Genomic DNA, 27,517 nt, shown 5'->3' with positions numbered 1-27,517 from the left:
ATTCTGTGTTAAAGTAGAATTGTGTAACCTAATGGATATGTGTATTTGATAGGTGTAATCATTTCAGGGCTGCCTGGAGGCTGGCCAGGAGCAGTATGCCCAGCTTCTGCAGTCAGACAGGAGTTCATAGCCATGCGTGTTACAGAAGTCCTCCCATCATCTATGCCGCTTTCCCCCCTTCCCCCCTTCCCCCCTTCCCATCTCAAGGGCTTTCAGTCTGGCTCCTGAGACCCAAACATCTGTGTGCAATGTCGTGTCAACTCACAAAGGCTTATAAATTTATTTTGCCTGCATCTAACGAGCTAATGTGTTTGTCCTACTACTTCTTTGGCAACTGGCTTTAATATTTTTGTGAAATCCGACCTATTTGTTGTAAGGCAAGTGCACTTTGAGCTGGTCGAACTGTGGGAGGATGCTCCACTCTGCTGTGCTTTTGTATGTTAGCAGAAACCTCTCTGCTGCCATGCAGTGATGGCAGTTTCTTACACTGCTCAAACCCCAGGGATATTGCAGAATTCAAGAGCAGAGAACAACTCTTTTTTATATAAATTACTTCATCTGAGAAAGAAAAGCATTGATGTAGAACTGCCTTTCAAATACAGCAGTTGCTTACTTTGTCAGCAATGCATCGGAAAGAAAAAGCATGCTCCGTAACCCACATTTCAAAGGTCACAGCGCTACTGCTCCAGGCTTCTGAAAACCACAGCTCAAGCCAGGATCATGGCTGGGTTGAAGATTTGGTCTGCTTGGCTGTTTTTACTCTACCATTTCTGTCAAAGATGCATCCCAAGTGGAATTTCAACACATGTTGAAATAGGTAAGATGTTCAGAATGAATTTTCCTGTCTTCTGACTTGCTTGGGAAGAGAAGTAAATTCAGATTCAGCTGGAAAGCAAAGGCAGGAAATAATATTCAAGTGTTCTAATAATTTTTTTAAAAAATCTGAATAGCACATAGGATAGATGAGTAGTTCAGTTTTGAGCTTTGAAACTTAGCTGGTTTTATAAGCAAAATGCTTGAATTGATTTGGTTGCGTATTTTCTCATCTTCTAAAACACAAGCATTATGTAACTGGAATGTCTGTGTCTGAGAGACTTGCACAGACAGTGTTTAGTTTGGAGAAAGAAGAGGAGTACTTTACGCAGTCTATGGGATTGTTATATTTAAACTAGAGAATAATACAGATCATTCGTGGTAGCTCTGTTTTCAAGTCACTGTGTGATAGTTTTGCCATACATGCATAAAATATATAAAATGCTGTTATGTGTTTGTGTCTATTACTAACAATGATAATTTTGTTGTGTGTCTCTGGTAGGTTGCTATCTGTAGCTTTAACAGCCTAGATTTGTAGAGAATTAAGGAGAGAACCGAGTGTACATCAAAGTGGGGAAGTATTTGTTTTGAATTTCTTGTGTGTGTGTGCTATTTTAAAAATCTGCTTTCTGCTGTAATTCTTAAAAACACGCATGAGTAGTATGAGGTTATTCTGAAATTATTATTCATAATAAATTGGCAGTTTTAATTGTTTGTTCTTCCATTTCTCATTTTAAATCTGTTGTTCAAACAAACATTAAAAAGTATGGTGTTGGCTCCATTCAGGTTGTATTCTTAGACTTTAAATACTGAATATGTGCAACTTCAAACAAGTTAAAGGCTGGAATTATTCATGGCATTCATTGGAGACTGAGAATATGTTCCCTTGCTGAGGGGATATGTTCCCTGGTCAGCACCCTGCAACCATTCACTATTCCTAATCATATGTCAAGAAACAGACAGTAATCAGCAGGAGAAGTCACACTGCTTAGGGTTAGGCAAGTGCATACATCTTTGCAAGCCTGGGGCTCTGATTACTGAGCACGTGCTTTTGAAAGCTTGAAATAACAGGTTTGGCAGAATAGCGTGCATTTGCAAGATATCTGCAAAGAGAAACAAGAGCTTATGAATCTGCTCCAAAGCAGTCATTTGTTTCTAATCAAGGAAGAATACTGTAGAAAAACTGAATGTATGTATTAAAGATGCTGGTTGTCTGAGGAGTAGTATGTACACTGAACTATCGGAATGTAGTTTTGAACAAATTTTGTCCATTTGTCTGCAAATAACTTTACACTGGGAGCAGCTCTGATGCTGCTAAAATCAATGCTTTTAATAAAGTGCAAAACTCCATGATGGTAAGACTCTGTAAATTATTGCCAAATCCAAACACCAGAGAAAAAAAAATCAATGGACTGTAGAAAGGAACTCCTCTGACTCAAAACCAGCACTAAACTCTATCCTGGACAGACCTCTGAAAGTACTTTTAGCGTAGTGAAAAGCTCTGCCTGTTCAAAATGTTGATCATGTTCAGTGTGCTTGGCAGAGCCGTGTCCTACTTGCCCTGGCCTCATTTCTGGAGGCAGATCTGAGTGGGGAGGCTCTGCTCCCAGGGTGCTCCTGTTAGATCTGTGGGGCTCTGTGGGACTGTGGGGATCCATCATGAAATTTATCATAAAGGTGAACTTGTAGAAACCAGGCCCACGTAAGCAATGAATGGGGCTGGGGAGGTGGAAGACAGAAAAAGCAAACTGCCAAACTGAGGCTGTCCCACACTGGAAAGAGATGTGTGTTGAAATGCCCAAGTCTTATAATAATAGACTTTTTTCTTTTATATCTATTTTTAAGTTATCCCTGATTTGGTACCAGATTGGTCTAACCTATTTGTATAAGTATGGTTTAGATCAGAGGGTAAAATTCCAAGTGAAAGTCCATTCAAACTCACACAGTTTGCCTAGATCTTATTGCAGAATGATAGAGGGTTGGGTTTTTTTGGGTTTTTTTTGTGATATGGTGTATTTGGTAAAGATCACGTTAAGTTCAGCACATTCTGGATTATCTTGATTGCTTTTAGTTTTTAAATAGCTTCAAGTGAGGAGTAAAACTGTGTGGGAATAAAAGACAATAACCCATGCCTGCAGTTCCAACAGGATACTTTTAGAAGGGATGTTGGGTATTTTTAGAATAGTGTTAATAGTTTATCCCTGGAACCTAACATTAATGAGAAGGAGATTTAGATAAAGAAAAGTGCTGTCAGTTTCTTTCATTCTCTTGTTATGCTTGCTCAAATTTTTTGGCAGTAAACATTATTTACCTTGCTGACTCTAGTTTTTTGTTGGCTTTTGTGTGTGTTAAAAATTAATTAAACTGTTAAGCATCTGCCTTCATTCCTGAGGTACCTTTTCCAATGTTAAAGGCAACAATGAAACTGAAATAAAGTTCAGGTTGATCCTTTACTGCTAGAATTTTATGATCCGTGCTCTATATGTGTGTAGTCATGTCAGTTCACTGCCATATCTCAGTTCTAGACATGGGGAGTTCCTTTTCCCTGCAGTTTTGGCAGGTTTTGTCGGTTTGGGAGCTGGGGATTAGAAAAGACTGATGAGACCTCAGTGCCCAGATGTGCCACAGAAGCAGTATTTCCTTATCAGCTCCCTAGGTGAGGAAACATGCCCTCTCACATGCACAGAACTTTCTGAGTTATGTTTCATGCACATGTGCCACTTGGTTTTGATACAACAATGCGGTGTATTCTGGTTTTGATAATGCTTCTAACAAAACAAGAGCTTGGCTGCAGCACCTATTAACCAATACTTCACTATGTTGTTTTTCAGCACATAGAGCTCTGGAATTTTTCATTAAGCATGAAGGGAATGTTAATTATAGACAGGTAAGAAGCATAATTAATTTTTCATAATTTTCCCTGGTGTGGTTTTCTGTCCTCTTGCCTTTCTTTTCTTTATTATCTAATCTCAGTAATGTGTGTGTAAATATTGTGCCTAGGCTGTATTTTTAACTCTTTCATTGAAAAACAATTGAGTCCTGAATACTATTGCAAATGCATAGTAATTATAATAGTGTGTATATACGGTGTGTGTTTTCTTACATTTTTTCCCATCATTTTAAATCATACCCTCTTTGGGTATTTGTATTAGAAGAATCAGTAGAGGACTTTCAGAAAGGGGGTTTAATAAACATAAGGACAGCAAGATGTCAGCGAGTTTTTGAATTTAGTCTGTGACATGTATCATTTCTCGTTGGTGTAAATGATTTTTTCTGTTCATGGGCTGTAACCAGCAGAGCACTATAAGCTCAGTTTTCATGAACGCATAAACAAAGCTCATATATGTTTAAAACATTGTTAATATCCCTCAGCACAATGTAAATAAGATCGTTCTATCTAACTTGATCTTTTATCAAAGTAGATCACTCAAGGGAAGTATTCACATTGTACACAGCTGTTGCTGTGATTCAGAGGAGGCATGATGGCTAACCAGGTTCTGTGTCTAGTCCAAGAAAGTGACTTCACCGGCACCTAACTTAAATCATATGAATGCCTTCTTAAATGGCCTTTCAAATTATAGTGTATACTGATTACTTTAATTTTGCATTTGTATTTTGGCAAGTTGGGGAGTAGGGCAGGATGATGAGGAACAGTGATGACACTGAAATAACGTGTTTTACCAACCTAATAGTTGCATCTTGCTAAATATTTAATTTTTATCTTCAGTATTTGCAGTGAACTGTGGTTGGGTTTTTTTGCTGTGCAATAGCATTCCATTTCCTTTTTTCTCCATCCTCTTCCCAGTTATTACTAAGCCACCAAGATGCATTTCAGGCTGGGAGCGCTTATCCTGATGCTTTTTATCCCTCCATCTGCAAAAGTGGTAAGAAAAGCTTTCTAAGTGCAGTATTGTACCAGACGTATTTTTCTGTGAAAATCCTACAGAATTTAGTAGACTTGAAAATAGTTATATTGTAAGAAATTAAGTACGGCAGAAAATACCATCCTGCAAAAACATCCAGCATTTGTACTAGTATTTTGAGCCTTTTTGTAGAACTGTATAAGAAAATAACCATAGAATCATAGAGTGGTTTGGGTTGGAAGGACCTTTAAAAGTCATCTAGGCCAACCCCCCTGCTATGGGCAAGAACATAATTCAGCCAGATCATGTTGCTCAGAGCCCCATCCAACTTGACCTAGAATGGTTACAAGGACAGATCATCTCACTTCTCTGGGTAACTCATCCAGATTGCCTAAGTGAGGATCTTCTCTGTTGTTATGTCATGATGCTCAGTTCACATCCAGATTGCCCCTCTGCTCTGGCATTTAACACTGGTTTTGTCACTGTTCCTAGTCTTCTGCCTGGCTCTGCAAACATCTTATTCCAAACTTTGGTCTCACTTGCCTTGTTTTCAGGACTGATGTTCTCTTGGAATTTCTTTAGTTCTTACCTTAACTTGGTTATTTCTGTTTGCCTCATCTTTCCCTTCCAAGAGTTTTGGCTTCTGCCTTATACCAAATAGGCCAGTGATTAGAGCCTATCTATCTGCAGCCTCCAACCCACATTTCTTCACTGAAGCTGGGGTCCGTCTTGCCTTGTTTTATACGCGTGCCACTTGTCAGCAATCTCCTTAGTCAATTTGGAAGAAATAGGCACCTCTACAGATCTGAGCTGTTTTAACTGTGTGTGTTTAGATGAAGAACAAAGCTATCCAGACTGCCTTTACAGGCAGGAGACAAGCTTAGATGTAGAAGTCTGCTCTGTGAATGTTCCACTTTGGTCTAACAAATCTCATCCTTATGTTATCTAATCCAGCTGCACTGTAAAATGTCAAGAGGCCAGAGGATGCCTGAATAGTCCACAGGAACTGCTCTCTCTATTTCAGGATTTAATATACTTTCTGCAGTTTCAGAGTTGTGTCTGAACAAACACATAGTCTTCCGCCAAGTGTATTGGTGGTCCAAACAATCTCTCTCCTGCCTACTTCCTTCCTCCTTAGAGAATTTAATATTTTGCTGCTTGGTCATGTCACATCAGCATCACTTTGCTCTCAGGCTGATGTGGATACATAGCAATTTCTAGGCAAGGTCACTGTTAGATCCTACATAATCTCTTCTGCATACATCCAAGTGAGAGTAATAATTGATGATTCAAAGGAAAACCTGTTTTCCTGCTTTCCTCTGCCCTTCTGCTCTTGCACTGACTGTACCTTGGCAAGTTTGCCATACTTTTGAAAACTATGATGATGATTTTTGAAAACTATGATGATTTTTGAAAACTATGATAGCCCTCCTCCACGCGGTGGTAACTGATACCTGCTCCAAAGCATGATGTTTTGAGTTGACTGCCATGCCCCTCAGCTTTTCTGCCATACAATTTGATGCATTCATTTAGTCAACAGCTCGTCAGCTCTCTTTATCGTCTCTGCTTGGCAAACATTTTTTTCAATGTACTGTGCCTACTCGCAGGCACAAAGAGAGCAGGCACAAAATTTTCAGATGCTTCAAACACATCTAGGCAAGTTCTGAATATCTCCGGAGGAGACTCCACAACATCCTGGGCAGCCCATTCCAGTGCTCTGTCACCCTCACTGTAAAGAAGTTTTTCCTCATGTCCAGAAATCTCAAATACATCTCCTTTGACTCATCTCACGTAAGTGGATGTAAAATGTATCATCTGTATGACATGAAATTGAACAAAAGTCTATGTTTTGGAAAAAAAAAGAATTTTTTCTTTCTTTTTTCTTTTTTTTTTCTTTCCCGAATACTGATACAATATTATTGCAATAGGAATATTCCATGATGTGTCCGAAGACACTCACTGGTCGCCATTTCTCAATGCAAGTATTCAGTACATCAGAAGGAATTATCCCCAGCCTTGGGAAGGGGTAAGAAAATTGCATTAACTTTTTACTTTGCTTTCTGATATTTTCTTTACCTCCACTTGTTACAATTTCATCCTTTGGTAAATGTAAAAAAAAGTACCTGTCCTTAAATTAAAGTCTCCACTCCTACAGCAAAATTTGAAATCCTGTTTTCGCATTTATTAGACAGAAAAGCTGTGTTTTCCATATAAAGTCTATCCATTACCTCCACTGTGGTCTGGTGCTAATGATATATTTCTTAAGTCCCAAATTTCAAATGTGATTGATGGTCTTGCATAAAAGTCAGATCTGGCTGAGTGTTTACCACTTGAAAACCAGGCATGTTTTAGGATTTTCACTTGTGAAATATTAGACTTAGTCTTGATTTGCTCATTTATGGTATATGAGCTACATAGGAGAAGAGGAAAACCAAATTGTCAAAAGTAAGAATGATTCTAAAGGTAGTAGTATTTTCTTTTCTTTACTGGAGAATTTGCCGTTCAGTGTCTACTCAGGGATCATACAGGTACAGCAGCACTTGAAACTCTTTGCACTCTTTAAAACCTGAACAAGTCTGCCTGCCTTTTGACTGGCCATTGATGAGACTGATCTTGTGAACTCTTAATCCTTGGGAAGTACAAATTTGTTAGAAGCTATGATTCAATTCCATGTTTTTAAAAGCCCTTTGATTTCAGTGATTCAATGTAGAGAAATCTTTTTTGGAGAAATTGAATTTCTGTTGCTGTTAAAGTTACTCCAAATAACTTTTCTATTTATTTGAATAAGTTGAGTCATTTCATACCTGGGTTTTAATTAGGTGTTTTTGCAGTGAACAGCTCTTGCGTGAGAATATCTTTCTCTCTGTGCTAGCACACTCCTTGGAAGTGGAAAGTTTTTCCCCAGTCCAGAAAACCACTTTAGTACACATCCAACTTGAAGTACGCAAGTTGTCTTGACATCAACCGTGTAATTTTATGTCCTTGGGCTGTTTGAAGTGCTTAAAGTTTCTCAAGTCACAAAAAGTGACTCCAGCAGCAAGGATGAGTAGTCAACACTTTGTCAAGCTAAGTTCTTGTATTGTGAAAGTTTCTTCCCTATATCCTTGTATAATGCATTACCACAAAAAGCTCACCTCTTCCTAAAGACAGGAACAAAATTACTGGCATTACTAAAAGTCCGTTGTTGTTGTGTAGGCTACAGAGAAGCTGGTGGCTTTCCTGTTTGGAATTGCCTCACATATGGTGGCAGATGTTGGCTGGCATAGCCTGGGCATCGACCAAGGATTTCTAAAGGCCATGGGAGAAGTAAGCCTGTATTATTTTATTTTTTAATGTAACTGGATTTATGGAAATTGATAGCTTAGCTTTGGTCATGGTGGGGAGGGTAGAAAAAAGCTGGAGCCCTGTTTCAGGAGGATTTTCAGAGAGACTTAGTGTCACAAACTGTAAGAATGAAATTGGTCCGGTTTGGGACCTGTAAGCTTCAGGGCTGATTGGACAATTTGTTTGTGCTTGGACAATTTGTTTCTGCTCATATGTTTGTTTGGAAAGCTGAGAAAAATAAACAGGCAGCTCTCTTGTTTTTCTCTTTCTCCAGGTTGATTTTAATGGTTCATACTCAGAAGCTCACAGTGCTGGTGATTTTGGTAATCTTTCTGATAGCTGATTGTAGACCCTTCTATTGGGATAACTAGTCTTTTCTAAACCACAGTGGGTAATTCTGACTCTTACCCTGTGCAATGCAGGAGCCAATAATGTATCATATGGACACAAGGTTGTTACTCTCCTCCATCGTTTCCAGAACCCTGCTCTCCCTGTCCCCGTGTTCCATTTTTCAGGAGCTAGGGCATATGGGCACTTGTATTAAAGCCAAAACACGGGCTGAAGGATGCTAAAGTTTAACTAGAGTCACTACTGTGATTTTAAATTTTACTTTATTCTTACCCTCTGGAAGTATAAAACATGCAGCATGCTTTGAGGTGAATTGTTTATGTACTCTTAAGTATACAGCTGGAGGAGCTACCATGTGACCATAGATAGTATAGCCAGACGTAGCTTCATCCATGCTATTATCCATGATAGATACTTAATGAGCTTGGTTTGTTGGTCTTTTTGTTTTGGTTTTTTTTTAACGTTCTTCCATCTGCAGGAGGAGATGTGCTGAGTCAGTTTGAGCTGGACTTCAGTTATCTGGCATCAAATTGGTAAGATAATGAGGTTATCTTCTTTAATAATTATTTCTGCTTACTCTGTATGCTCACTGTATTTTAACAAAATGTTGTCCTTTATCTTTCATTCAAAAGAAACCCTTGTGGCTATTGGAATTTTTCTGAGTTTTGTATTCCTTACATGCATTTACTGTTCCCTGGTATGAAGAACTGGAAGGACAGAAGCAAAAAGAGTTTTACATATAGGAACACAACAAGAAAGATTAAGTTATTTATCTCTGAAGGGAATTACAAGTCATTATGTATAAAATAATTACTGGAATGTCCTAGCAATTAGTTAAATAACTCAGTTAGATAAATCTCTCTTGGATGTCTATTTAAAGTTTTAGAAGTCGAAGATGTTGATGGTTATAGATGTTGTGGGATTCAGGAGGGTTTTAAAATCATAAAAAGAAGTAGAAATTTTAGATTTACACAATTACTTTCTCAGAGCTTTTACCTGAGCTAAAGAAACCCGACCTCACATGCTTTTTTTCTGCTGATATAGTAGGTTACTTGAATTGTTTTGTGTAAGTAGGTATGGTTTATTTAGCTGTAGAAGGCACAGTTCGTTAATAAAATTCTGGCAGAGCTGTGGGAAGTGTCTATTTGAATAGGATTAGACTTGGCACAGAGGAGAGTTGGAGGACAACCTCCAAGATTATGTGATCACCAAGCCAGGGAACCACCATGGGGAGTGTGGAAATTCTGACAGCAGTAGCAGTAGGGGAATGGTTCTACAGGTTTCTGAGTTTGAACCTAATCAGGAGGAGAATGTTGTGTAGAGTAACTGCACCTACCACCCTGGTCTTTCTGACATTTGTAAATCTTCATGACCTTCCTTGGTCTTTAGAAATTCAGAATATTTTAAAGCAAGCTATTTTTATTTCAGAAACTGTAATCTTTTGTCATGTGATGTGGAAAAACTCTCGTCATACATTCATCTTGATTTTAGGTACGTACCTGCCAAAGACCTAGCGTCTATCTATAAGGAGTTTTATGGAAAAGAGATCATAACTGAAAGTACAATTACTGACTGTACTTACCTGCTATTTCTTGAACTGTAAGTTGAATAGCTTTTTTTTTTTCTGGCTTTTCTTAAGTGAAACATGTGTAGGAAAATGACAATAATCTTATTTGAAATGCTAGCTCAGAAATCTATGCATTGAGGCCAACAACATAGACTCCCTACCAGACCTCACAATCATAAAACTTGAATGTTTTAATGGCAAAAATACAAATTTGGACTTTTTAATGATTGTTAATGTCATTATTAGGCCACAGATTCAGCTTCTTAGCTATTCAGCACATTTATCCATTTAACATATTTACACCTATTTACGTGAGAATAGCTGTGCCTTCAACTACCATTGCAGTCAATCATGTTAGAAACGTAATTTTCATTTACTGAAGGAGTACTGTGCATACCTAAATAGACAGTTTACCTACACTTTATGTAGATCTTTTCAAGTTGAAGGATAATTTAAAAGAGACTTTTGGTATCTGGCAATACCAGCTTTTGAAGATTCGAAACAGACTAGTTGTATCCTTCATTTCTGTTAATTACCAGTACTCATGTAGCATTTATGTAAACTGTGAATCCCTCCACGTTAAGGGCATCAATCATTACTTCTCACACTACAGCTTTTAAAAATATATTAACATGTGACAGGGAAATGTAATGATTTGCATGGTACTTATCATACAGGAGCCTTGAAAGAACTGTTTAATTAATTAAATATTATTAAATGAAGCAGATTTATTTCTGAAAGGTTATCTGGGTTTTTTTTCAGGCATGGAGAAAGGCTTGCTGTTGGCAAGGTTGGTTTTCTGTTTTCTATATGAAAATGAACATACAGCACCAAGACAATGTAATCGATCTTACTGAGTATATTGCTTGTCTCAGCTTTTTCCAACATATGCTAGTAAATCTCCATTCCTGGTGGACAAGTTCCATGAGTATTTCCTCGGAGGAGTGGATGACATGGCGTTCTGGACAAACAATATTTTTGAGCTGACAGGCCATATGCTAGAGAATGGAACCAGGTATAGTGCTGTTTCCTGCAATATGGGAAGATTTGGTATCCTCCCCCCACCAGAACGTAGGCAGGGATTTAAAGGGAAATAGTGAGTGGAAGCCAGTCCACCAACGGGGCAGAAAATGAACTCCCTCCTTGCCCACAACTCCCCAGGTGTGTCCTGCACAAGAGATATGAGGGTCTAGCTGTGGAAGACTGACCAGAGGACAATGTGGGTGATGACTCTTCTACATCAGAGGAAGGACCAAGACCAGAATGACACCCCCCTCGTATTACTACAGCTGCCATGAGGAAGAAAAGGCAGAAAAGGCATATTTGTAGGAGAGTTCCTGCTGAGGGGAACAGAGAGTCCAATATGTCAAACAGACACTACTCACAGGGAAGTCTGCTGCCTCCCAGGAATCTGGGTTAGGGGTATCGCTAGCAAACTCTCCAGTCTGTTATGGCCCCAAGACTACTACCTGTTACTGCTCTTCCTCATGGGAGGTGACGAAGCTTCAGTACATAGCCCAAGGGTGATTAAGAGACTTTTGGGGTGGCTAGTGGGGGAATCTGGGACCCAGGTGATTATTTTCTCCCTCCTTCTGGTTGCGGGCAGTGACATTGGAAGGGGACAGACAGACCCAGTCTATTAATACATGGCTTTGTGGCTGGTGTCACTGTAACAACTTTGGGTTTTTTTGACAAGGGGTTGACCTGCACGGCACCTGGTTTATAGGTATCGGATGGGAGACACCTTTCTCAGAAGAAAAGGATGGTCTTTGCCCAGGAACTTGCAGGGTTCATTGATTGGGCTTTAAACTATATGTGAAGGGGGAGGGGCAGAATAGCCAACTTGCCAATGTCAAGCTGTGGGAAGACACACCGTGGTTAGAGGGTTGGGGTGCTGGTAAAGGCCCTCCACGTGCTGTCCAGGGGCATGCTGGGGCTGCCATGGCACAGCTGAAGTCCTTTGGAGATGAGTGGAAAGCTCCTCAGGTAGTAGGTGCCAGGAAGGAGAATTCTGCAAAACTCTCTAAATGAAATAAGGGGTGTTCCGCTAAGAAGGCGATGCGACTAACAGCCAGGCTAAAGTGCCTCCATACAAATACATGAAGCTTGGGCAGCAAACAGGAGGAGCTGGAAGGTGGAAGAGTTTGGAACTGGATGATCTTTATGGTCCCTTCCAATTCAAATTATTCTATGATTCTGTGATTTACCTTACTGTAAATAATATCATAAGACCAACACTGGCAATTAATTGACTCAATTATACAGAAGATATTACTGCAGCTATTTTGAGAAATTATGTTTGAAATAAAATCTGGAATCATCTGTTGTGTTCTTTGTTCCAGAGTGGCACTTTCAGTAAAAGTTATTAGCAGGACATGCTACATTCACTGTCCTTTAAAAGTTATATAAAGACATGTGAAATTCATATAGAACTTTATGAAGGTTATTAAAATAAATATGAAAGGGGTGTCTAAGGATTATAATGATGCTCTGATTTTGAGTAAGCACAGTTTCTTGAGAAAACTGATGACTTCTAACAGGGAAATCAATGAAGTTAAAAGTTTTATTTGTAATTTCACTTCCATTGCTGGAAAATCATTAAAATGCCTCTGGGTATTTCTTTAGTGGCTGCTTCTTGCCTGAGAACCCTCTGTTTATTAACTGCACAAGGAAACAGAAAGACAGCTACATGTAAGTATAGCTCTGAAGGTTCAAAGATTTACTGATGAAAAGAGGGTCTTCCAGTAATATGGACATTGACCTATTGAAAATTAGAAATCTTTTCACTGACTTACTTTTTTGTGTGTGAATATGAGATTCTCTTAACATGAATAAATAAGCTTCATATAGGGCAACTGTGCAGAACCCAGCAGAGACCTTTACCTTCCGGCCTAAGGAGAAGAATATTTACGTAGCACTTAAAGTCTGAAGAATTAGCATTCCACTTGGTTGTTGCTCTTTGTTCCACTAATTATGAAACTACTGATTCACGTTTAGCCTTACCATAGCTGAATTCTCTCCTTGCTGCATGTTACTCTAGAAAATCTCTCAAGTCAGCTTAACTGGTTTATCTTGAGAACTCTGTTTATACATGGGAGAAATGGCTATCTGATTGTATGCAATGTTTGCTTCTCCCAGCTTTGTCATAAAATACTCGAGTCATTAATTCAGTTACATTAATTGTTATTACTGCTTGCTTTCTTTTAGCAGAAACAAACAATCAAAACATCAATGTCACAAGAATACAGCTTCTTTGCTTACAAAAACACTTGAAAAGAATATAAATTATACAGAGAGAGGAGTTCACTTCAACATACAGTCTTGGGCAACAGTAAGTGAGAAGTGACAGATGTGTCAGGTAAAATTCAGCTTTGTATAAAATTACTTTAACTTCTGTCTGAAATGCTGAGTTGATGGAGCAGAGTCTCTGGATGTTGACAGTAGCCTCTGACTTCACTTCATGGAGATTCCAGAGTCATTGTTAATCTATATATTCATGTGTACATCATGAATGTTCAATTCTTACACTTTGCTAATTTTGTAGTAAAGTTGGAAAACATCTTTTGTCAAAAATGATGAAATATATCTTTAGTTTTTACACTTTAGTATTTACATTTTATTGAATGATATGATCACCTTTAGAGGTTAAGAAGTCCCAACAAAGCAGAGCAGTGAAAAAATAGCAGTGCTCCATTTAAAGCATACAGATTTTGTCTCTTTCTAAATGGTGCTTATGACATGAGTTAGAGTCCACTTAGATCAATGTGGTGATTTCCTCTGTTGGTGACTTGGTTTCTGTGGTGTTCCATGGTATTCTAGAGTTTCAGCCTGTGTCTTAACCATTCTTATGTCTCTTTATTTTTATTTCAGACTTCCCTCCGCTTGATAAACCGTGCTTTTACAACCAGTGTCTGGAGAGTGTTAGCAGCTACACATCAGAAATCTTCTAAGCACATCTCCAAGCCAGCAGCTTCATATTTTCTGACTTCACCGTATGCTAGACTTGGATGGTTTGTAATTATTTTCATCCCACCTCCCTCTTACTTTCTGAAAATTTTGACTGTCCACCAAAATATTAATGTTTGTTCTCTGGTTTCTCTTTAAAGCTGACAGTCAAAATTGATTAATGGTGTAAATCTGGCTGAATGGCTTATATTGTTTTACTTCACATCAGCCAAATTAAATACTAGTTAGTTCTTGTCTTTTCATATTTCCTGTCTGAACTTCAGCATGTTACTGAGACCTGTGATCCATTTACTCATCAACTGTTAAGTGAATCCATCAATTAAATTAGAGAATCAGTTAAAAAGATACTTAATTTCATCTTTTGTATTCCGTGTCATACAAAAGCACTTTCTTTTTCTCCCTACTGGAGAGGGGCAGATTTAGACTAGGTGGTAGGAAGAAATTCTTCACAATGAGGGTGGTGAGTCACTGGAACAGGTTCCCCTGGGAAGTTGTGGATCCCTGGAGGTGTTCAAGGCCAGGTTGGATGGGGCCTTGGGCAGCCTGGTCTAGTGGGAGGTGTCCCTGCCTATGGCAGGGGGGTTGGAACTAGGTGATCTTTAAGGTCCCTTCCAACCCAAACCATTCTATGGTTCTATGATTCTAATGCTATGATTTTGTTGGCTCCATCGCTATACAGGGCAATGATCTCAGCTGACCTAAACCAGGATGGATATGAAGATCTGGTGGTTGGAGCACCAGGGTACAGCACATTGGGCCATATTCAGATAGGAAGGGTATATGTGATCTATGGCAACCAGTCAGGTTTGCCGCAAGAGGACATGGATCTAGATTGGAAAGCAGACCAAATACTACATGGTCATCAGGTGAGGAGGCAAGTTAGAGATTTGTCAATTTTTTTTTTTTGTGGTAAAAACATGATAATGGGTATTAGAACATAATATGCCCTTGAATACAACTGCTGTAGAGTTTTGTAAGTCATGGTGTAGCACAATTGGATCCCTGCATTTAAGATAATATGATTTTCTCCACTTTTTTCATTTAAAATAATTAATTCAATATAATTTTTAATGCCTTTGAGGCTACATTTTTGCATGAGCGATAACCTCTCACATTGTTTTTCTTAGCTAAGAGTACACATTATATTAAAACAGAAATCTACAATTTGTCATGATGGTGACTGGCTTGTAACTGAGAAGCAGGATCAAATGATATTTTTGAGTAATAAAAATGATCCTTTATAGAAAATATCTTTATTCACAAAGAAAAGAGTATAGAGAGATGAGATCCGTTTCCTTTTAATCTGTTTCTGTTGTTGCGAACTGTGGATTAACAGCTGCTGTCTTTTTAGAGAGTGTTTTAGTGATCCACAGCTATAATGCTGTTAACAGGAAAGATCATAAGCTTAACAGCAGTGGTGCACTATGCTCAGAAGAGGAAACAGACTCCAAGCTCATGGGTGGTAGTTATTACTTTGGAGAACAGTGATGCTAAGAAAATTTTAAGAATTATTGGGGTAGATTTTTGTCATCTGTTTCCAGTTCTTCCCTGTGCTGTGATTGCAAATGTGCATTGGGTTTTGATGGTTTAGTCTCAAAAAGGTCTGTTATTTTCACTAGAGCAATCCCTCTTCTTTTAGCCTTCAGGAAGATTTGGTTCTGCCTTGGCCATCCTGGACTTCAATGAGGATGGAGTGCTAGACCTGGCAGTGGGAGCACCTTCTGTAGGATCTCAGTTTCTTACTTACAAAGTAAGTAAAACACATGAGTTTGTTCAGGTTTTTTTCCTCCAAGCAAAACATTTCTGTTGATACACGTTGTTTTGAACAGTGAAATGAGAATTTCTCTTGTTATTCAAGGTGACATTGTAATTTAACCACAAAGATTTATAACCTTTGTGAGTACTTTGATGAGAGCAGTGACAACTCTCTGTGTTTCTCTTTTGTTGGCCTTTTTGCACTTTAGTAATCCAAATCAGATTGTGGCTTTGCAGCACTTGTGTACTGGAAATATAAGAAGCCATGCATGAAATTCAGGTGTACCATTTTTATTTATAAACGGGGAGTTTGCAATGGACATCATGGGTCAGAGAGCCTTGTCATCTGCTGTCACAGGCCAACAGATGAGATATAAAATGTGATGTGTGACACAAACACACTTACTAAAATAATCAAGTTACAGAGGCTTAATGACTTGCAGGTTACCAAATAAGCCCATGTAATGAATGGTTCCTGAGTATTTTCAGCCCATGCATACCAAGAGACACAATGTTTTGGTTTAAACCACATCCATTAAGCTTAAAACTCTTCAGAATTTTAGGTAGTAACTGTTCAAATAGGAACTGAAATGATTTTAAGTAGACCCACTAGCTTGGAACATTGCATGTACCTGTTGTGCCTGGCACTGTGTGCCATTGCATTAAACAATAATTAACAAAATTTGAGCCACCTAAATATGTGTATAATGAATGTAAATATACAGTATACTGTCCTTGCTCCTTACCTGCAGTATGATGAATATATACTTGTCTGTACTTCTCTAGCTTATTGCCTGATTATAGCAGTAACCATTACAGCATGAGTATTCATGGATTTCGGGTGGAAATGACAGGTTTGACATGGAAAAGGTGGTCTTATGAGAAGGCTCTGACAAAATATGCAGTTGTATTAATAGCCCCTGCAGAACTGTTTCATTTCTTGTGCTCTGTCTTGGATTTAATACGTGGTGCTGACATGCAGATGCTCTCATGCTGTGTTTGTTTTTCCTGCTGTTTAGGGTGCTGTGTATGTCTATTTTGGCACTGAGGGAAGAGGCTTGTTGTCTCAACCAAACGTTACCATAGATTGTCAGGTACATTGATAATGCTAACACAGGGCTATGCAAGCAGGAGGTGAGGGGAAAGGGGCCTGTGGACTTCAGGAAGGAATGCTGAAATCAAACTAATTGCAAGGGAATTTGGACTGATGGGGTTGGTGCAAGCAAGTGCTTGCCTGAGTTGGTTGTATATGGGAAAGACATTAGTGCTCCAGTGTAGGGGAAGCAGCAGGGTGGGTAGGAAGATGCATAATTCTCAAAACAACAACAGCCAAACAAAATAAAAAAAAACAACCCAAAGAAAACAAAACTGAAGTCAGAGAGTGGGAGGGTAATTTGAGCAGAAACAGACAAAGGTAGCTTTTTAGAGCAATTTACTTCTATTTTGGTACAGAGTTGGTGGTTCCAGTTTAATTTCAGGCTTAAACTAACTGTTTATTGCAGTATTCCTACTGTAATCTTGGTTGGTCCCTCCTGGCTGCTGATGTTGATGGGGATGGAAGTGCTGATCTGGTTGTGGGCTCTCCATATGCACCTGGTGGTGGGCAGCAGAGAGGATTTGTGGTTGCGTTTTATTCTGATTTCATCAGGAATGAACAAGGTAATATTTATTGAGTAAAATAACACTTCCATATTTTATGTTCATTTGTTCCTGATTAACGGTAGGATAATTCAGGTTCAAAGAGATCTCAGGATATGTCTAGGCCAGCCTCCTACTCAGGAAGGGGACATCTATGAAGTCAGATCAGATAACTCAGGGCTTTATGTCCACTAATCACTGCCCTGTGAGGTTTTTCCCATCTGGTTGTCCACCCACCCAGAATGCAGTGTCCAAGCTTGTATACAACCATGTTGAGGGAGGCTTGAGTTGAAGAGAAGGCAGAGAAGGACCTGGCAGTGCTGGTTGACAGCCAGCTGAATATGAGCCAGCAGTGTGCCAGGCCAATGGCATCTTGGCATGTATCAGAAATAGCATGGCCAGCAAGACTGGTGAGGCCACACCTCAAATCCTGTGTTCAGTTTTGGGCCCCTCACTACAAGAAAGACATTGAGGTCCTGGAGCATGTCCAGAGAAGAGCAATGTAGATGGTGAAGGGGCTGGAGAACAAGTATTGTGAGGAGTGGCTGAGGGAACTGGGGTTGTTTAGCCTAGAGAAAAGGAGGCTAAAGGGAGACCTTATCACTGTCTACAACAACCTGAAAGGAGGTTGCAGTGAGGTGGGTGTTGGTCTCTTCTCCCAAGTGACAGGTGATAGGACAAGGGAGAATGGCCTCAAACTGCACCAGGGGAGGTTTAGACTGGGCACTAGGAAAAATTTCTTCACCAAAAAGGTTATTGTGCACTGGCAGAGGCTGCCCAGGGAGGTGGTTGAGTCACCATCCCTGAAGGTGTTTAAAAGACAGGTAGATGAGGTACTTAAGGATATGGTTTAGTAGTGGACAGGTACAGTTGGAGTTGATGATCTCAAAGGTCTTTTTCAACCAAACTGTTCTATGATTCTATGAAAGCCTTGCTAGAGCAGTGGAATTCAACTGTGTATTGGTGATACCATGGAGGACTTACTTGGCTTCTTTGAAAATTTGCACATGAACCTCAGAGGGTGATTTTTTTTATGATTCTGTCTGCTCCTTCATGTTTCTAAAGGGGAATGCTACAAGTGAATACAGCTAATGAGTACAGGTGATGAAGATTGTTGTGAATGAGAGAGGAAATGCCATGTATGCTGGTATATAAAGTTAGTAGGGGTTGGGCAGTGTGTGCAGGTATTCAGAGCTTTATCAGAATCCTGCAGTTGAGATTTCCAATAATTAATTTTTTTCCTTAATTTTTGTAGCTTATTCTAGGAGTCACTAGTGTAGGACAGGTTTGCCCGATAGCTTTCATGTGCTTTGTGTAGGCTTTTGGAAGGGTTTAGAAGCAGGCTGTGTTCACCAGTTGCAGATGGAGCAAATGAAATCAGCAATAACTGGTGATGTATCATGGATGGTGTGACTTTGCTTATAGAAACTTGTCAAAGGATCAATCAGTAGAGGGTTGTGAACAGATTTTTCTATGCCATGGTACACCAAGATTTAATTAATCTTTTCCTCGTCTGTCAGGACTTCTGTCAGTAAAGGATGCCAACTGGATGGTGGAGGGGGAAGAAAACTATGCTTGGTTTGGATTTTCACTTGACAGCTGCCAGCTGGAGAACATAACATTGCTGCTGATTGGTAGCCCTACGTGGAAAAGTTGCGCTGGGTTTGTTGTATATGACAGCTTACTCTCTCCTCCATTATACCCTACTTCTGCGACAGTTAATATGTGAAATAGATTAGACTTCCAGCTTTTCAGGAATTTTCCTCTTTTTCCTGCGTAGAATATTTTTATTAAATTAGTATCTTTATGCTTTCATGCTCCTTGTTGAAGGAGGGGGCTGGTCTTTAGACCCTTTATAGAGAAAGTCTTCTTTATTTAGAGACACTTAAGAATTTGTTGGGTTTTCTTCAGGAGGGCAGAGGGGATACAGAAAGGTAAGCATGCCTAAAACAATCCTATACATAGGCCTTAGTCTGAGATAACATTTTAAAAAGCAAACTGAACACATAAATTTATCAGATGATAAAGGATTGGCTAGGCAGACCAAGTCTGCACCTTAAATGACTTGTAACTGATTAGAACAAGCATAGGAATTGCTAAAATAGGCTTCTAGAATTTGGCAGTCACTGTTAGATCAAATAAAGAGGAGAAATATTTCTAGCTGAATGTACAAAACTATGTTGTTACATACAAATATATTTTGCATTGTAGTTCAAGCTGCAATCCTGTGTCATTGGGTGCCAGACAGAGTGTTGGGAAAGTATATGGTTATAATCCACCAAGTACCAAGCTCTGGTTTGCAGTGACTGGACACAAGGTAGGGCTCCTTCCATTGTATGGGACCTTATGAATAATTTGAAATAAAAAGACTTTATGTGGAAATGACATAGGTCTTCTAAAAAATCTAACAGGTGATGGGCAGAATGGGTTTGTCTATAGCCAGTGGTGTGATGTCTGTGGCTGGGATCACAAGGATGGTTTTGGCAGTGGGCGCACCTACTGCAGGTATGTCCTTCTGAAAATTGGAAATTATTTCTCTTTTGGTACATTTGTTTGTATGTGGCTGGAGGATAGATGCAAAATTAGAAGTTAGAAAAGGGACCTTTTAATTGCCATGTAATTTAGTCATTAAAAAATAATAAATTTTAAATAATCACCTACAAGAGCTTTACCTGTAGACTCCTCTGTGCTATGCCTCAACTTCAATGGGTTTTTTCCTTCCTTGTATTAGTTTAGTAGCATTATTATCTGCATTACTTATGTGGCAGTGATTTGCTAATAGACTACGTATTTCATGGAAATGAAACAATTGAGTATTTTGTCCTTACTCTGGCAGTAGGTAGCAAAGAATTAGGAAAGTCAAGATGCAGAACTCTGTCTTTAACTTGAATGTATTTTTCACCTACTACTATTGCTAAGAGATTGTTTCTATGGTAATTAGTGTTAATGCTATAAAACATTTGATCTGATTAATAAATTATATTATTTTTGTGCATGTTCTGTAATGCCATTCCTATCTGCTACCAAAATATTGCAAGCACCAAACCTAAGTTCCTATATGTGATGCTCGGCTTCTGTCACCTTCTTTTTTTTCCTAGACAGCCTATCTCGAATTTCATTTATGTCCTCGGCGCTGCATCAGGCTGGACTGGTTCTAGTGTATGATCTGACAGACAATACGAAGCCTTCGTTGCTCAGCACATTCAGTGGGGACAGGAGGTTTTCTCGCTTTGGAGGAGATGTATACTTAAGTGACCTGGATAAGGATGGATTAGGTAAAGATCAGAAGTGAAATATTTTCTGTTCTTTTATTCTGACCCACAAGCTTTGAACCCGTTTGTAGCTACTGTTCAATGACAGCTCCTCACGTTACATCCCTTTCCTGATATAGAGGGCAGCCCCTCCACCCCTCCTTCCTGGTCTGTCCCTGGTACTGGAAGGTTGCTCTATGTTTTCCTAGAAATACTTTATCCAGTACCTGAAGGGGGCATGCAAGAAAGCTGGGGAGGGACTTTCTACAAAGGCTTGCAGTGATAGGACTGGGGACAATGGGTATAAACTGGAGAATCATAGAATAACTGGGTTGGAAGAGACCCACCGGATCATGGAGTCCAACCATTCCTATCAAACACTAAACCATGCCCCTCAGCACCTCGTCCACCCGTCCCTTAAACACCTCTGGTGAAGGTGACTCAACCACCTCCCTGGGCAGCCTGTTCCAGTGCCCAATGACCCTTTCTGTGAAAAATTTTTTCCTAAGAGGGGCAAATTTAGGCTAGACCTAAGGAAGGATTTCTTCATCATGAAAGTGGTGAGACACTGGAACAGGTTGCCCAGGGAAGCCCCACCCCGGAGGTGTTCAAGGCCAGGTTCGATGGGGCCCTGGGGAGCCTGACCTAGTGGGAGATGTCCCTGCCCATTGAAGGAGTTTGGAACTCAATGATCTTTAAGGTCCTTTCCAACTCAAACTCTTTTGTGATTCTATGATTTTACTTTTGCTAGCAGGAAGACTGGTCACCTGCATATTCATAGAAGTGCTAAATACAGTCTTCTTCCTTGACTGACTTGTACAAGAATTCCATTGTGCCTTGTGGGGAGGCATCTCTAAAATCCTAATCCACGTAGTCAGAAATGTTGTTACTAATAGGAATTGTGGCATATGGAGTATGTAAATATCAACTCTCTCGTGTTTTGGTTTAGCATTATTTCCCTGCTGATGTGTTATGTCATCCTTGTAATATTTGCAGATGAACTGATTGTGACATCCCCCCTGCGAACTAACAGTTTCACCACAATACTTTTTGGTGGGGCAGCTGGCTGTGTTTACATTTACAATGGAAAGCAGGCATCCTCAGGGAATGTGACAGGCCAGTGCAAATCATGGATATCTCCCTGTCCTGAAGACTGGGTAAGAAACAGTGCAATCAGGACATGAGGTCAAAATGACAGCTAATTCATTATATCCTGTCATTCTGAGTTGGTATCAGAAAACAGGTTACTTACATTTTTGAATCTGTGTGATTTTGGTCCTCTTGTTCATTCTTGAATTACTTTGTTGTTTAGAAACCAGTTTATTACACTGGTCTTCTGCTCTCCTGTTGTGGATCTCTCAACTGACTTTTTCTCTTTTTTTTTGTCTTCTTCAGGCACAGTATGTCCTGACTTCTCCTGAGGTAAGTAACTAGAAAACAAACTACTGAGAGAAACAAAAGGGTCCCACTTTAAAAAAACTAACAGCATTATATCATGCCATGTTATTTTACAGGAGCTGTCACTTTTTGGGAGTTCTGTTGTCACTGTGAAATCTGAAAGAAAGGTGAGAAAAATTACTGTTGTTGGTTGCTTCATAATATCTTTCTACTGCCTTTCCATGTAACAGCCAAGCCATCACATGTATATCTTATTTGCAAGAAAGTCGTAAATGCTTTACATAGTTAACTAAGTTTTAATTTTATTAACTCTGTGAACTGGTAATTAACACCATTTTACAAGCAGATGAACTATGGAGTTGTCAAAATTTTGGCGTCCAAATTGAGAGACATCACTGTAGAACAGCCTGAAACTTAACCTACTTTAGAGTACTTCAGAGTTTGCTGAGATTGCAAAGTAAATCAAGCGTAGGTGCCAGCTGGCTTTGCACTGTTCACACCCACCTATGTGGAAAGTGGATGCTCAGCTGTGGGGTAAACCAGGCATCAAAACACCCCTCTCATTTAATATCTACAGGCTCGCTCTCCTAGCACTTGCTTGTAGTGAATGCTATTCATGTGTCAAGTTTTTCCAAGCAGAGGCCCAGTTTGCACTCCAATGACTTACGTTGTGTTTGTGTACCTGTTTCTCTTAATTTCCCTTAGACGCCCATTATTTTTTACTGAAAATCAGTCCCTGTGTTTGAGTGATGCACTGAGGAACCTTTTTTAAAGCTTGAAGGTTACTTATTGTGTGTTCAGCTGAGAGTCCAATGTTCTTCCAGCTCTGACATAACCTGTGTGAGAATGGTATCTGTGTGAGTACTGAGAAAGTCTCAGTACTACGCTACGGATGTGTGCCATGAGCCTTCAACAAATGGTGTTTTATTTCTTGCTGTTAAAATATGCAATGGAGAGACATCTGGAAATGCAAATGCTTCTAAACTAAATTAAGGTGCATAATCTAACACCTGAAACAAAGGCATTATGCTGCATGAGTGTGGGTGAAGCCGTTCTCCAGACAGCTTTCCTTTGCTGTAGCACCAATCCAATCACACTCCAGCTGCGTCTGTATTGATACTACCTCTGAGAAACACTCAGATTGTATTTGTCTGGTTCCAGCTTCTTCCAGTTCCCCAAATGAAATTAAATCTGTTGGCCAAATCATTTTGTTAACCGCTATTCCGATGAGGTGGGTTGCTCTCATTTCTCCTCATTACATTTCTATATGACACCAATGATATGGAGAAAATCTTGTTTCCACTAGGGAAGCTTAAGGCAATTGTACACCTGCAGCTGAATTTTGCTAACCTTTGTTCTGTGTCTCTGCAGAAAGAAGTTGTAGTGGCAGCAGAGAGAAGTTCAGCCAAAGCTCGACTTGGTGGAAGGCTCTTTGTCTACTCGTTCTAGAAGCCCATGGTCTTAAAGTGAAGAATCCCTGTAGAACCTATGTTACCTTCTTTAACCCATACTAACCAACACATCCCCTGACAGCAAACTTTTGATAAATAGCATTAAAGGAGGGAAGGATGTTCACTGGTTTTAAGTGAAAGGGAATATAAGTATGCATGGTGGTTTGACTTACAAACCTACCAAAACTGTGTCAATTGTGTAAAAACGCAATTTGATTCCGTTGTAAACAGCAGTCTCACTTAACCTTGAAGAAGCATGCTGGTGTGAAAACCATTTGCAGGCTGAAATGAGCAGGCTAGATTTTGATAGTAATATTTGGCTGTATAAGCAATGTTTAGCAATCACCTCTACTTGTCCATCTGTCTGTAGCAAGTCTTGTGGCCTACAGTTGGGGCACAGAACACCTGGGATCTCCCAGGGACAAAAGAACAAGCACGACTGATGAAATTCATAGAAAATGCTTTTGCTCATGGCTGAGACCACTCTGACACCCTTTCTTTATGTTTTCATGTAAAGTACCATGAAAACATAGAATTGTTAACAGCTTTTATTGTTAACACTATTGTCTTCAATTAATTAACACTAGTTTTGTACAGTTCAGGTTTAACAGTGTACAAATTATCTATTAAACAGCTTGAGCAGCAGGATGTGATGTTATTATTACCAACACTGGTCTGCAGACACAAGGGCAGAATAAAGTTTTCAAATGAAAATTGATGAAACCAGTACCTTGTATAGCAATTCCATTCTGAACATGCAGCCTCCACTGGCTTTGGAATTTTCTGTGTATGATGTCAGGAGTAATTTTATTGCACACTAATGCATTTTGATTATTTGAACTGTAGGAAACCCATAAAACATTTCTGTGTGTCTGTAGAAAGAAAAGCAGTCTTATAAAAGATGTGGCTTTCTCTCAGTGATTTTATTGTACTTAAAATCAGTTATGTACAGGACACTGAGTCAATACAGTTCCCAGAAGCCTCTCTGCACAAAAGACAGAGCTTAGAAAGCTTATGCAAAAGCTTCACAAACAAGCTGCAGCAACACAACTCCCCCCCAGCCTAATGCAACTACAGCTTGGTTGAAAACATCAGCATCCATATCCCTTCACGGGAGAATGAAAATCCCTTCACCCCAGTCCCATGGGGTTTGTCAGCCAAGGTCCATGAGTCAGTTTTTTCCACTGCATTGCTCAGTTCAGAGGTTTTTACATCTCCACCTGCCAAAAAAAAGGCTGCCAAAAAACCAGCTAAAAACCTCAAAAACATTACAAAATTTTCTCACCTTCTCAAACCTTTTCTATCTGTAGTTAAAGTTGCATACAGAGCAACAACACCTGTTTGAAAATAATAACGTACAACGGATTTTAACCAAACTAGGATCACAGGCCAGCACAATTGCTGTACCTTTTTATGTCCATTTTTGACTTTCTAGTCCTGGATAAAAATGTTCACAACTACAGTTCTTGTCTTTTCAGCCCCTGCCAGTACAGCGATTTAACTAGTGGCACCTAAGGAGCTGCTTGGTGTATATTACAGAGTCTAAAAAGAAATCCAAATTAAAACTAAGACACTTTCTGAATCAGATCATAAAGATTTTCAAGCTCCCTCTGCAGACTGAGAAACCAGTGGAGAACTATGCCCTAGGAGTTCAGAGATAAGTCCTAAGAAGAACTGTAGTAAGACTTACACTCCTTCCTTCAGTCCCTCATAGGACGCCAGGCTTCCACACCCATAAGTAACCTGGATTACTGTGGTGCAGGGTAGTCCATGCTTTGCCTTGTCTTGGAGAGAAAGCAGAGCCCAGCTTTAGAGAAGCCAGCAATTGCTCTGTTCATTTTTATTAGCATTTGAACAAGTCCTTATGAAAATATGAGTCGTCCTTAAACTGTGCTGTATCAATGCATGTTAAAATAGCAGCAGATGGTAAGCACAAGTGTGCATTATCAATAGGCCTGCTGTTCCTGTTACTGAAACTGCATGTTTTGGGCATAAATTTTTTGTTAAGGAATACCCAAGATAAGTAGAAACATTTTAAAACCTGTTATTACGCACTTAAAGTAAGGGAAACAATAGTTCCTGGTTACTGCCAATTTAGAGGTGATGCTTCAGAAGAGATGCAGGAATGCTTTTTGCTTTGGAAAATCTGTTCCCTGCAATTAAATAGGGCCTTAAAAGCCCATAAAAAGGCACTTTTTGGGGTGGATTTTAATTTGATATTTGAAGTCAGATTCCTGTATCTGCAGCTCAGAATCAGAATTACTGATAAATGCCAACCACTGTCATCCTTTAAGCTGAAAATAGTATTCTCTTTAAGAAAGGCCATTATGTGAAGAAGTATTTGACAGAAACACTTGAAATGAGAATGCCTCAAAAACAAGCACATATATGTGATGAAGGTGAGACTTCTGTCAAAAGCACATCACTGTTTTCCTTTGTGTTTCTCTCCTTGTGTGTGTGAGCATTAAAATCTCACTGAAGGTTTTTGGCGCAAAATATATATTAAATTAGAAAGGTTAGAAAATCTTGTGGTTTTCAGTAACGAAGAACAAATGCAAGGAAAGTGTTCGAAGTCCACCGCGTAACAACAAAAGTCTCTTCATTCCTGCTGTTCCTACTGGCTTGTTAATGTGCTTCTGCTCAGCCCAAATGTTTCTGCTTTAAGGTTGTTCTTTATCTCCACTCTTCCAGATGCTGGTTGGGATTTTTTCAAAAGTGCAGGAACCTAGGCAAGATACAAGATAGCTTGTGATTACATGAGAAGCTGCTCTATATGCAGCAGGAAGAAATAAAACTTCACAGAGGTCTGAACTCTGATTTTTTTCTGCTTTTATTTGGAGAACGATTTCTCTGGCTTATCCCTCCCTAATCCCTTTCAGTACATTTCTCAAAGCCAGAGTCACTATGTTCTGGAGTTGGTCTTGAGCAACTCTTGAGGATGACCCAGTTAGTTGTAGTCATAATCCACAATGAACTACTACCATGTGCCTATTAGCGTCACGGCATGGGAGGGAAGAAGGTATGATTGTCTAGGGCTCCCTTTCTTTTGCCTCTTGTAGCAATTTCATATTTATAACAGAGAAGCATCAGTGGATGCAAATGTTAGAGTGCAGAATAGCAGCACACAATGTAGTCTTTATGGGACTTTAGCAAGAAAGAGCAGTGAACAAAGAAAATGAGCCATACAAAATCTCACTGATCTGAAGATAGTCTCCTTGCAAGTCTTCATACAGCTTGGTAAAACAGGGCCCTATGATGACATTGGGCATCATTGGCAAAGACGGTGGGTAGTGTGTAAGTGAGGAGCTATTACAAACTTCGGTTTTGGAGTCAGGATATCACAACCTGTCATTCTCCAGGAATGTTGCAGCTAGTGCCTGTCCTCATCATCCCTCTATCTCTACCTTCTCTTTTATGAGACAGAGGGGGCACAGATACAGAGTTAGTACGTGGGTGGGAAGAGGAGAGCAGTATCCCTGATGTGCCTATGAGTAGACTGTTGTGGCAGCTGACAAGGTAAATTAGGGCTGCTTCTGCAATTACCCTCATATTCCCTTGGGCAGCCAGGTGAAAGGAATTATGGTGTGTCTCAAGGAACAGCCTGCAGCTTCTGGCAACCATGATCACTTTGTTACTTTTCAGTGTACTTTTGACAGTGCTGGGCTTCCCACCTCATTCAGTCCAGCTAGGGAGAACCTTCTCCCTTGTCAAGTCAAGAAGCAGTCACTAAAGATAAATTCCCCCATGCCCTGTGGCCCACCCCTCTATGATAGCTTATTTCCTGCTTTAGAAATGGACTGTACATGCAGAGCTGGAGGCAGAAACCCTAGCCAGCGATACATACATGAGGAGGTAGTGGAGGTTCTAGGTGCCGTCCAAGAAAGGAAAGCAAGCGGCGCCATATCAGACCGCTTCCCAGAAACATAATACCAGTCACCAGCCAAAATATCCTGGGATCCTACCAAGAGAACATCCTCATTAGTCATACAACTCTGCCTCAGAAAAGGGATTATCCAAAGATAATCTCTCATTCCCCACCAGTATTCTCCATCGTTATGGGAGAGAAATGGTATACTGTACCACAAACAGATAAGCCTTACTTTGGGAAAAAAGGCTGCTTCATAGCGAAACGTTTTATTTATG

The 27,517-nt window shown here is 39.7% G+C and overlaps 2 protein-coding genes across 4 annotated transcripts in view; one reads left to right on the top strand and one right to left on the bottom strand.

Moving 5' to 3' along the window:
- The first annotated feature begins 603 nt into the window (after positions 1 to 603).
- On the top strand, positions 604 to 23,383 carry GPLD1 (glycosylphosphatidylinositol specific phospholipase D1). Of its 2 annotated transcripts, none has more exons than XM_069853092.1 (25): positions 604 to 817; positions 3,645 to 3,700; positions 4,619 to 4,697; positions 6,605 to 6,702; positions 7,872 to 7,982; positions 8,275 to 8,323; positions 8,827 to 8,881; positions 9,840 to 9,947; positions 10,678 to 10,705; positions 10,791 to 10,930; positions 12,541 to 12,606; positions 13,126 to 13,246; positions 13,786 to 13,925; positions 14,561 to 14,747; positions 15,521 to 15,631; positions 16,656 to 16,730; positions 17,139 to 17,295; positions 18,795 to 18,936; positions 19,486 to 19,591; positions 19,686 to 19,779; positions 20,373 to 20,549; positions 21,522 to 21,682; positions 21,921 to 21,947; positions 22,040 to 22,090; positions 23,295 to 23,383. In XM_069853092.1, the coding sequence occupies exons 1-25, from the start codon at positions 721 to 723 to the stop codon at positions 23,370 to 23,372; spliced, it is 2,514 nt and encodes an 837-aa protein (XP_069709193.1). In that variant the 5' UTR covers positions 604 to 720; the 3' UTR covers positions 23,373 to 23,383. The 2 variants fall into 2 exon arrangements, with proteins under 2 accessions (XP_069709193.1, XP_069709192.1); XM_069853091.1 differs by having other exon boundaries at positions 605 to 817; positions 13,123 to 13,246.
- An 895-nt stretch (positions 23,384 to 24,278) lies between these two features.
- Positions 24,279 to 27,517, bottom strand: part of MRS2 (magnesium transporter MRS2) — a 460,047-nt gene continuing 456,808 nt past the window's right edge. For both annotated transcript variants that reach the window (XM_069853745.1, XM_069853744.1), the window contains 2 exons: positions 27,219 to 27,332; positions 24,279 to 26,099 (listed from right to left, as the gene is read on the bottom strand). In XM_069853745.1, the coding sequence (XP_069709846.1) occupies positions 25,989 to 26,099; positions 27,219 to 27,332 (225 nt within the window). In that variant the 3' untranslated portion in view covers positions 24,279 to 25,988. The remainder of the gene's footprint in view (positions 26,100 to 27,218; positions 27,333 to 27,517) is intronic.

The sequence above is a fragment of the Phaenicophaeus curvirostris genome, chromosome 3 (assembly GCF_032191515.1).
Source record: "Phaenicophaeus curvirostris isolate KB17595 chromosome 3, BPBGC_Pcur_1.0, whole genome shotgun sequence".
Classification (NCBI taxonomy): Eukaryota; Metazoa; Chordata; class Aves; order Cuculiformes; family Cuculidae; genus Phaenicophaeus; species Phaenicophaeus curvirostris.
Note: the sequence above shows the minus strand (reverse complement) of the source record. Positions and strands in the feature narration are given on the sequence as shown.

Coding starts and splice junctions, on each gene's coding strand:
- GPLD1 (XM_069853091.1), top strand. CDS start 721: ATGGCTGGGTTGAAGATTTGGTCTGCTTGGCTGTTTTTACTCTACCAT. Junction 7,983..8,274: donor TTCTAAAGGCCATGGGAGAA/GTAAGCCTGTAT, acceptor CTCTTTCTCCAG/GTTGATTTTAATGGTTCATA. Junction 17,296..18,794: donor TTTCATCAGGAATGAACAAG/GTAATATTTATT, acceptor CTCGTCTGTCAG/GACTTCTGTCAGTAAAGGAT.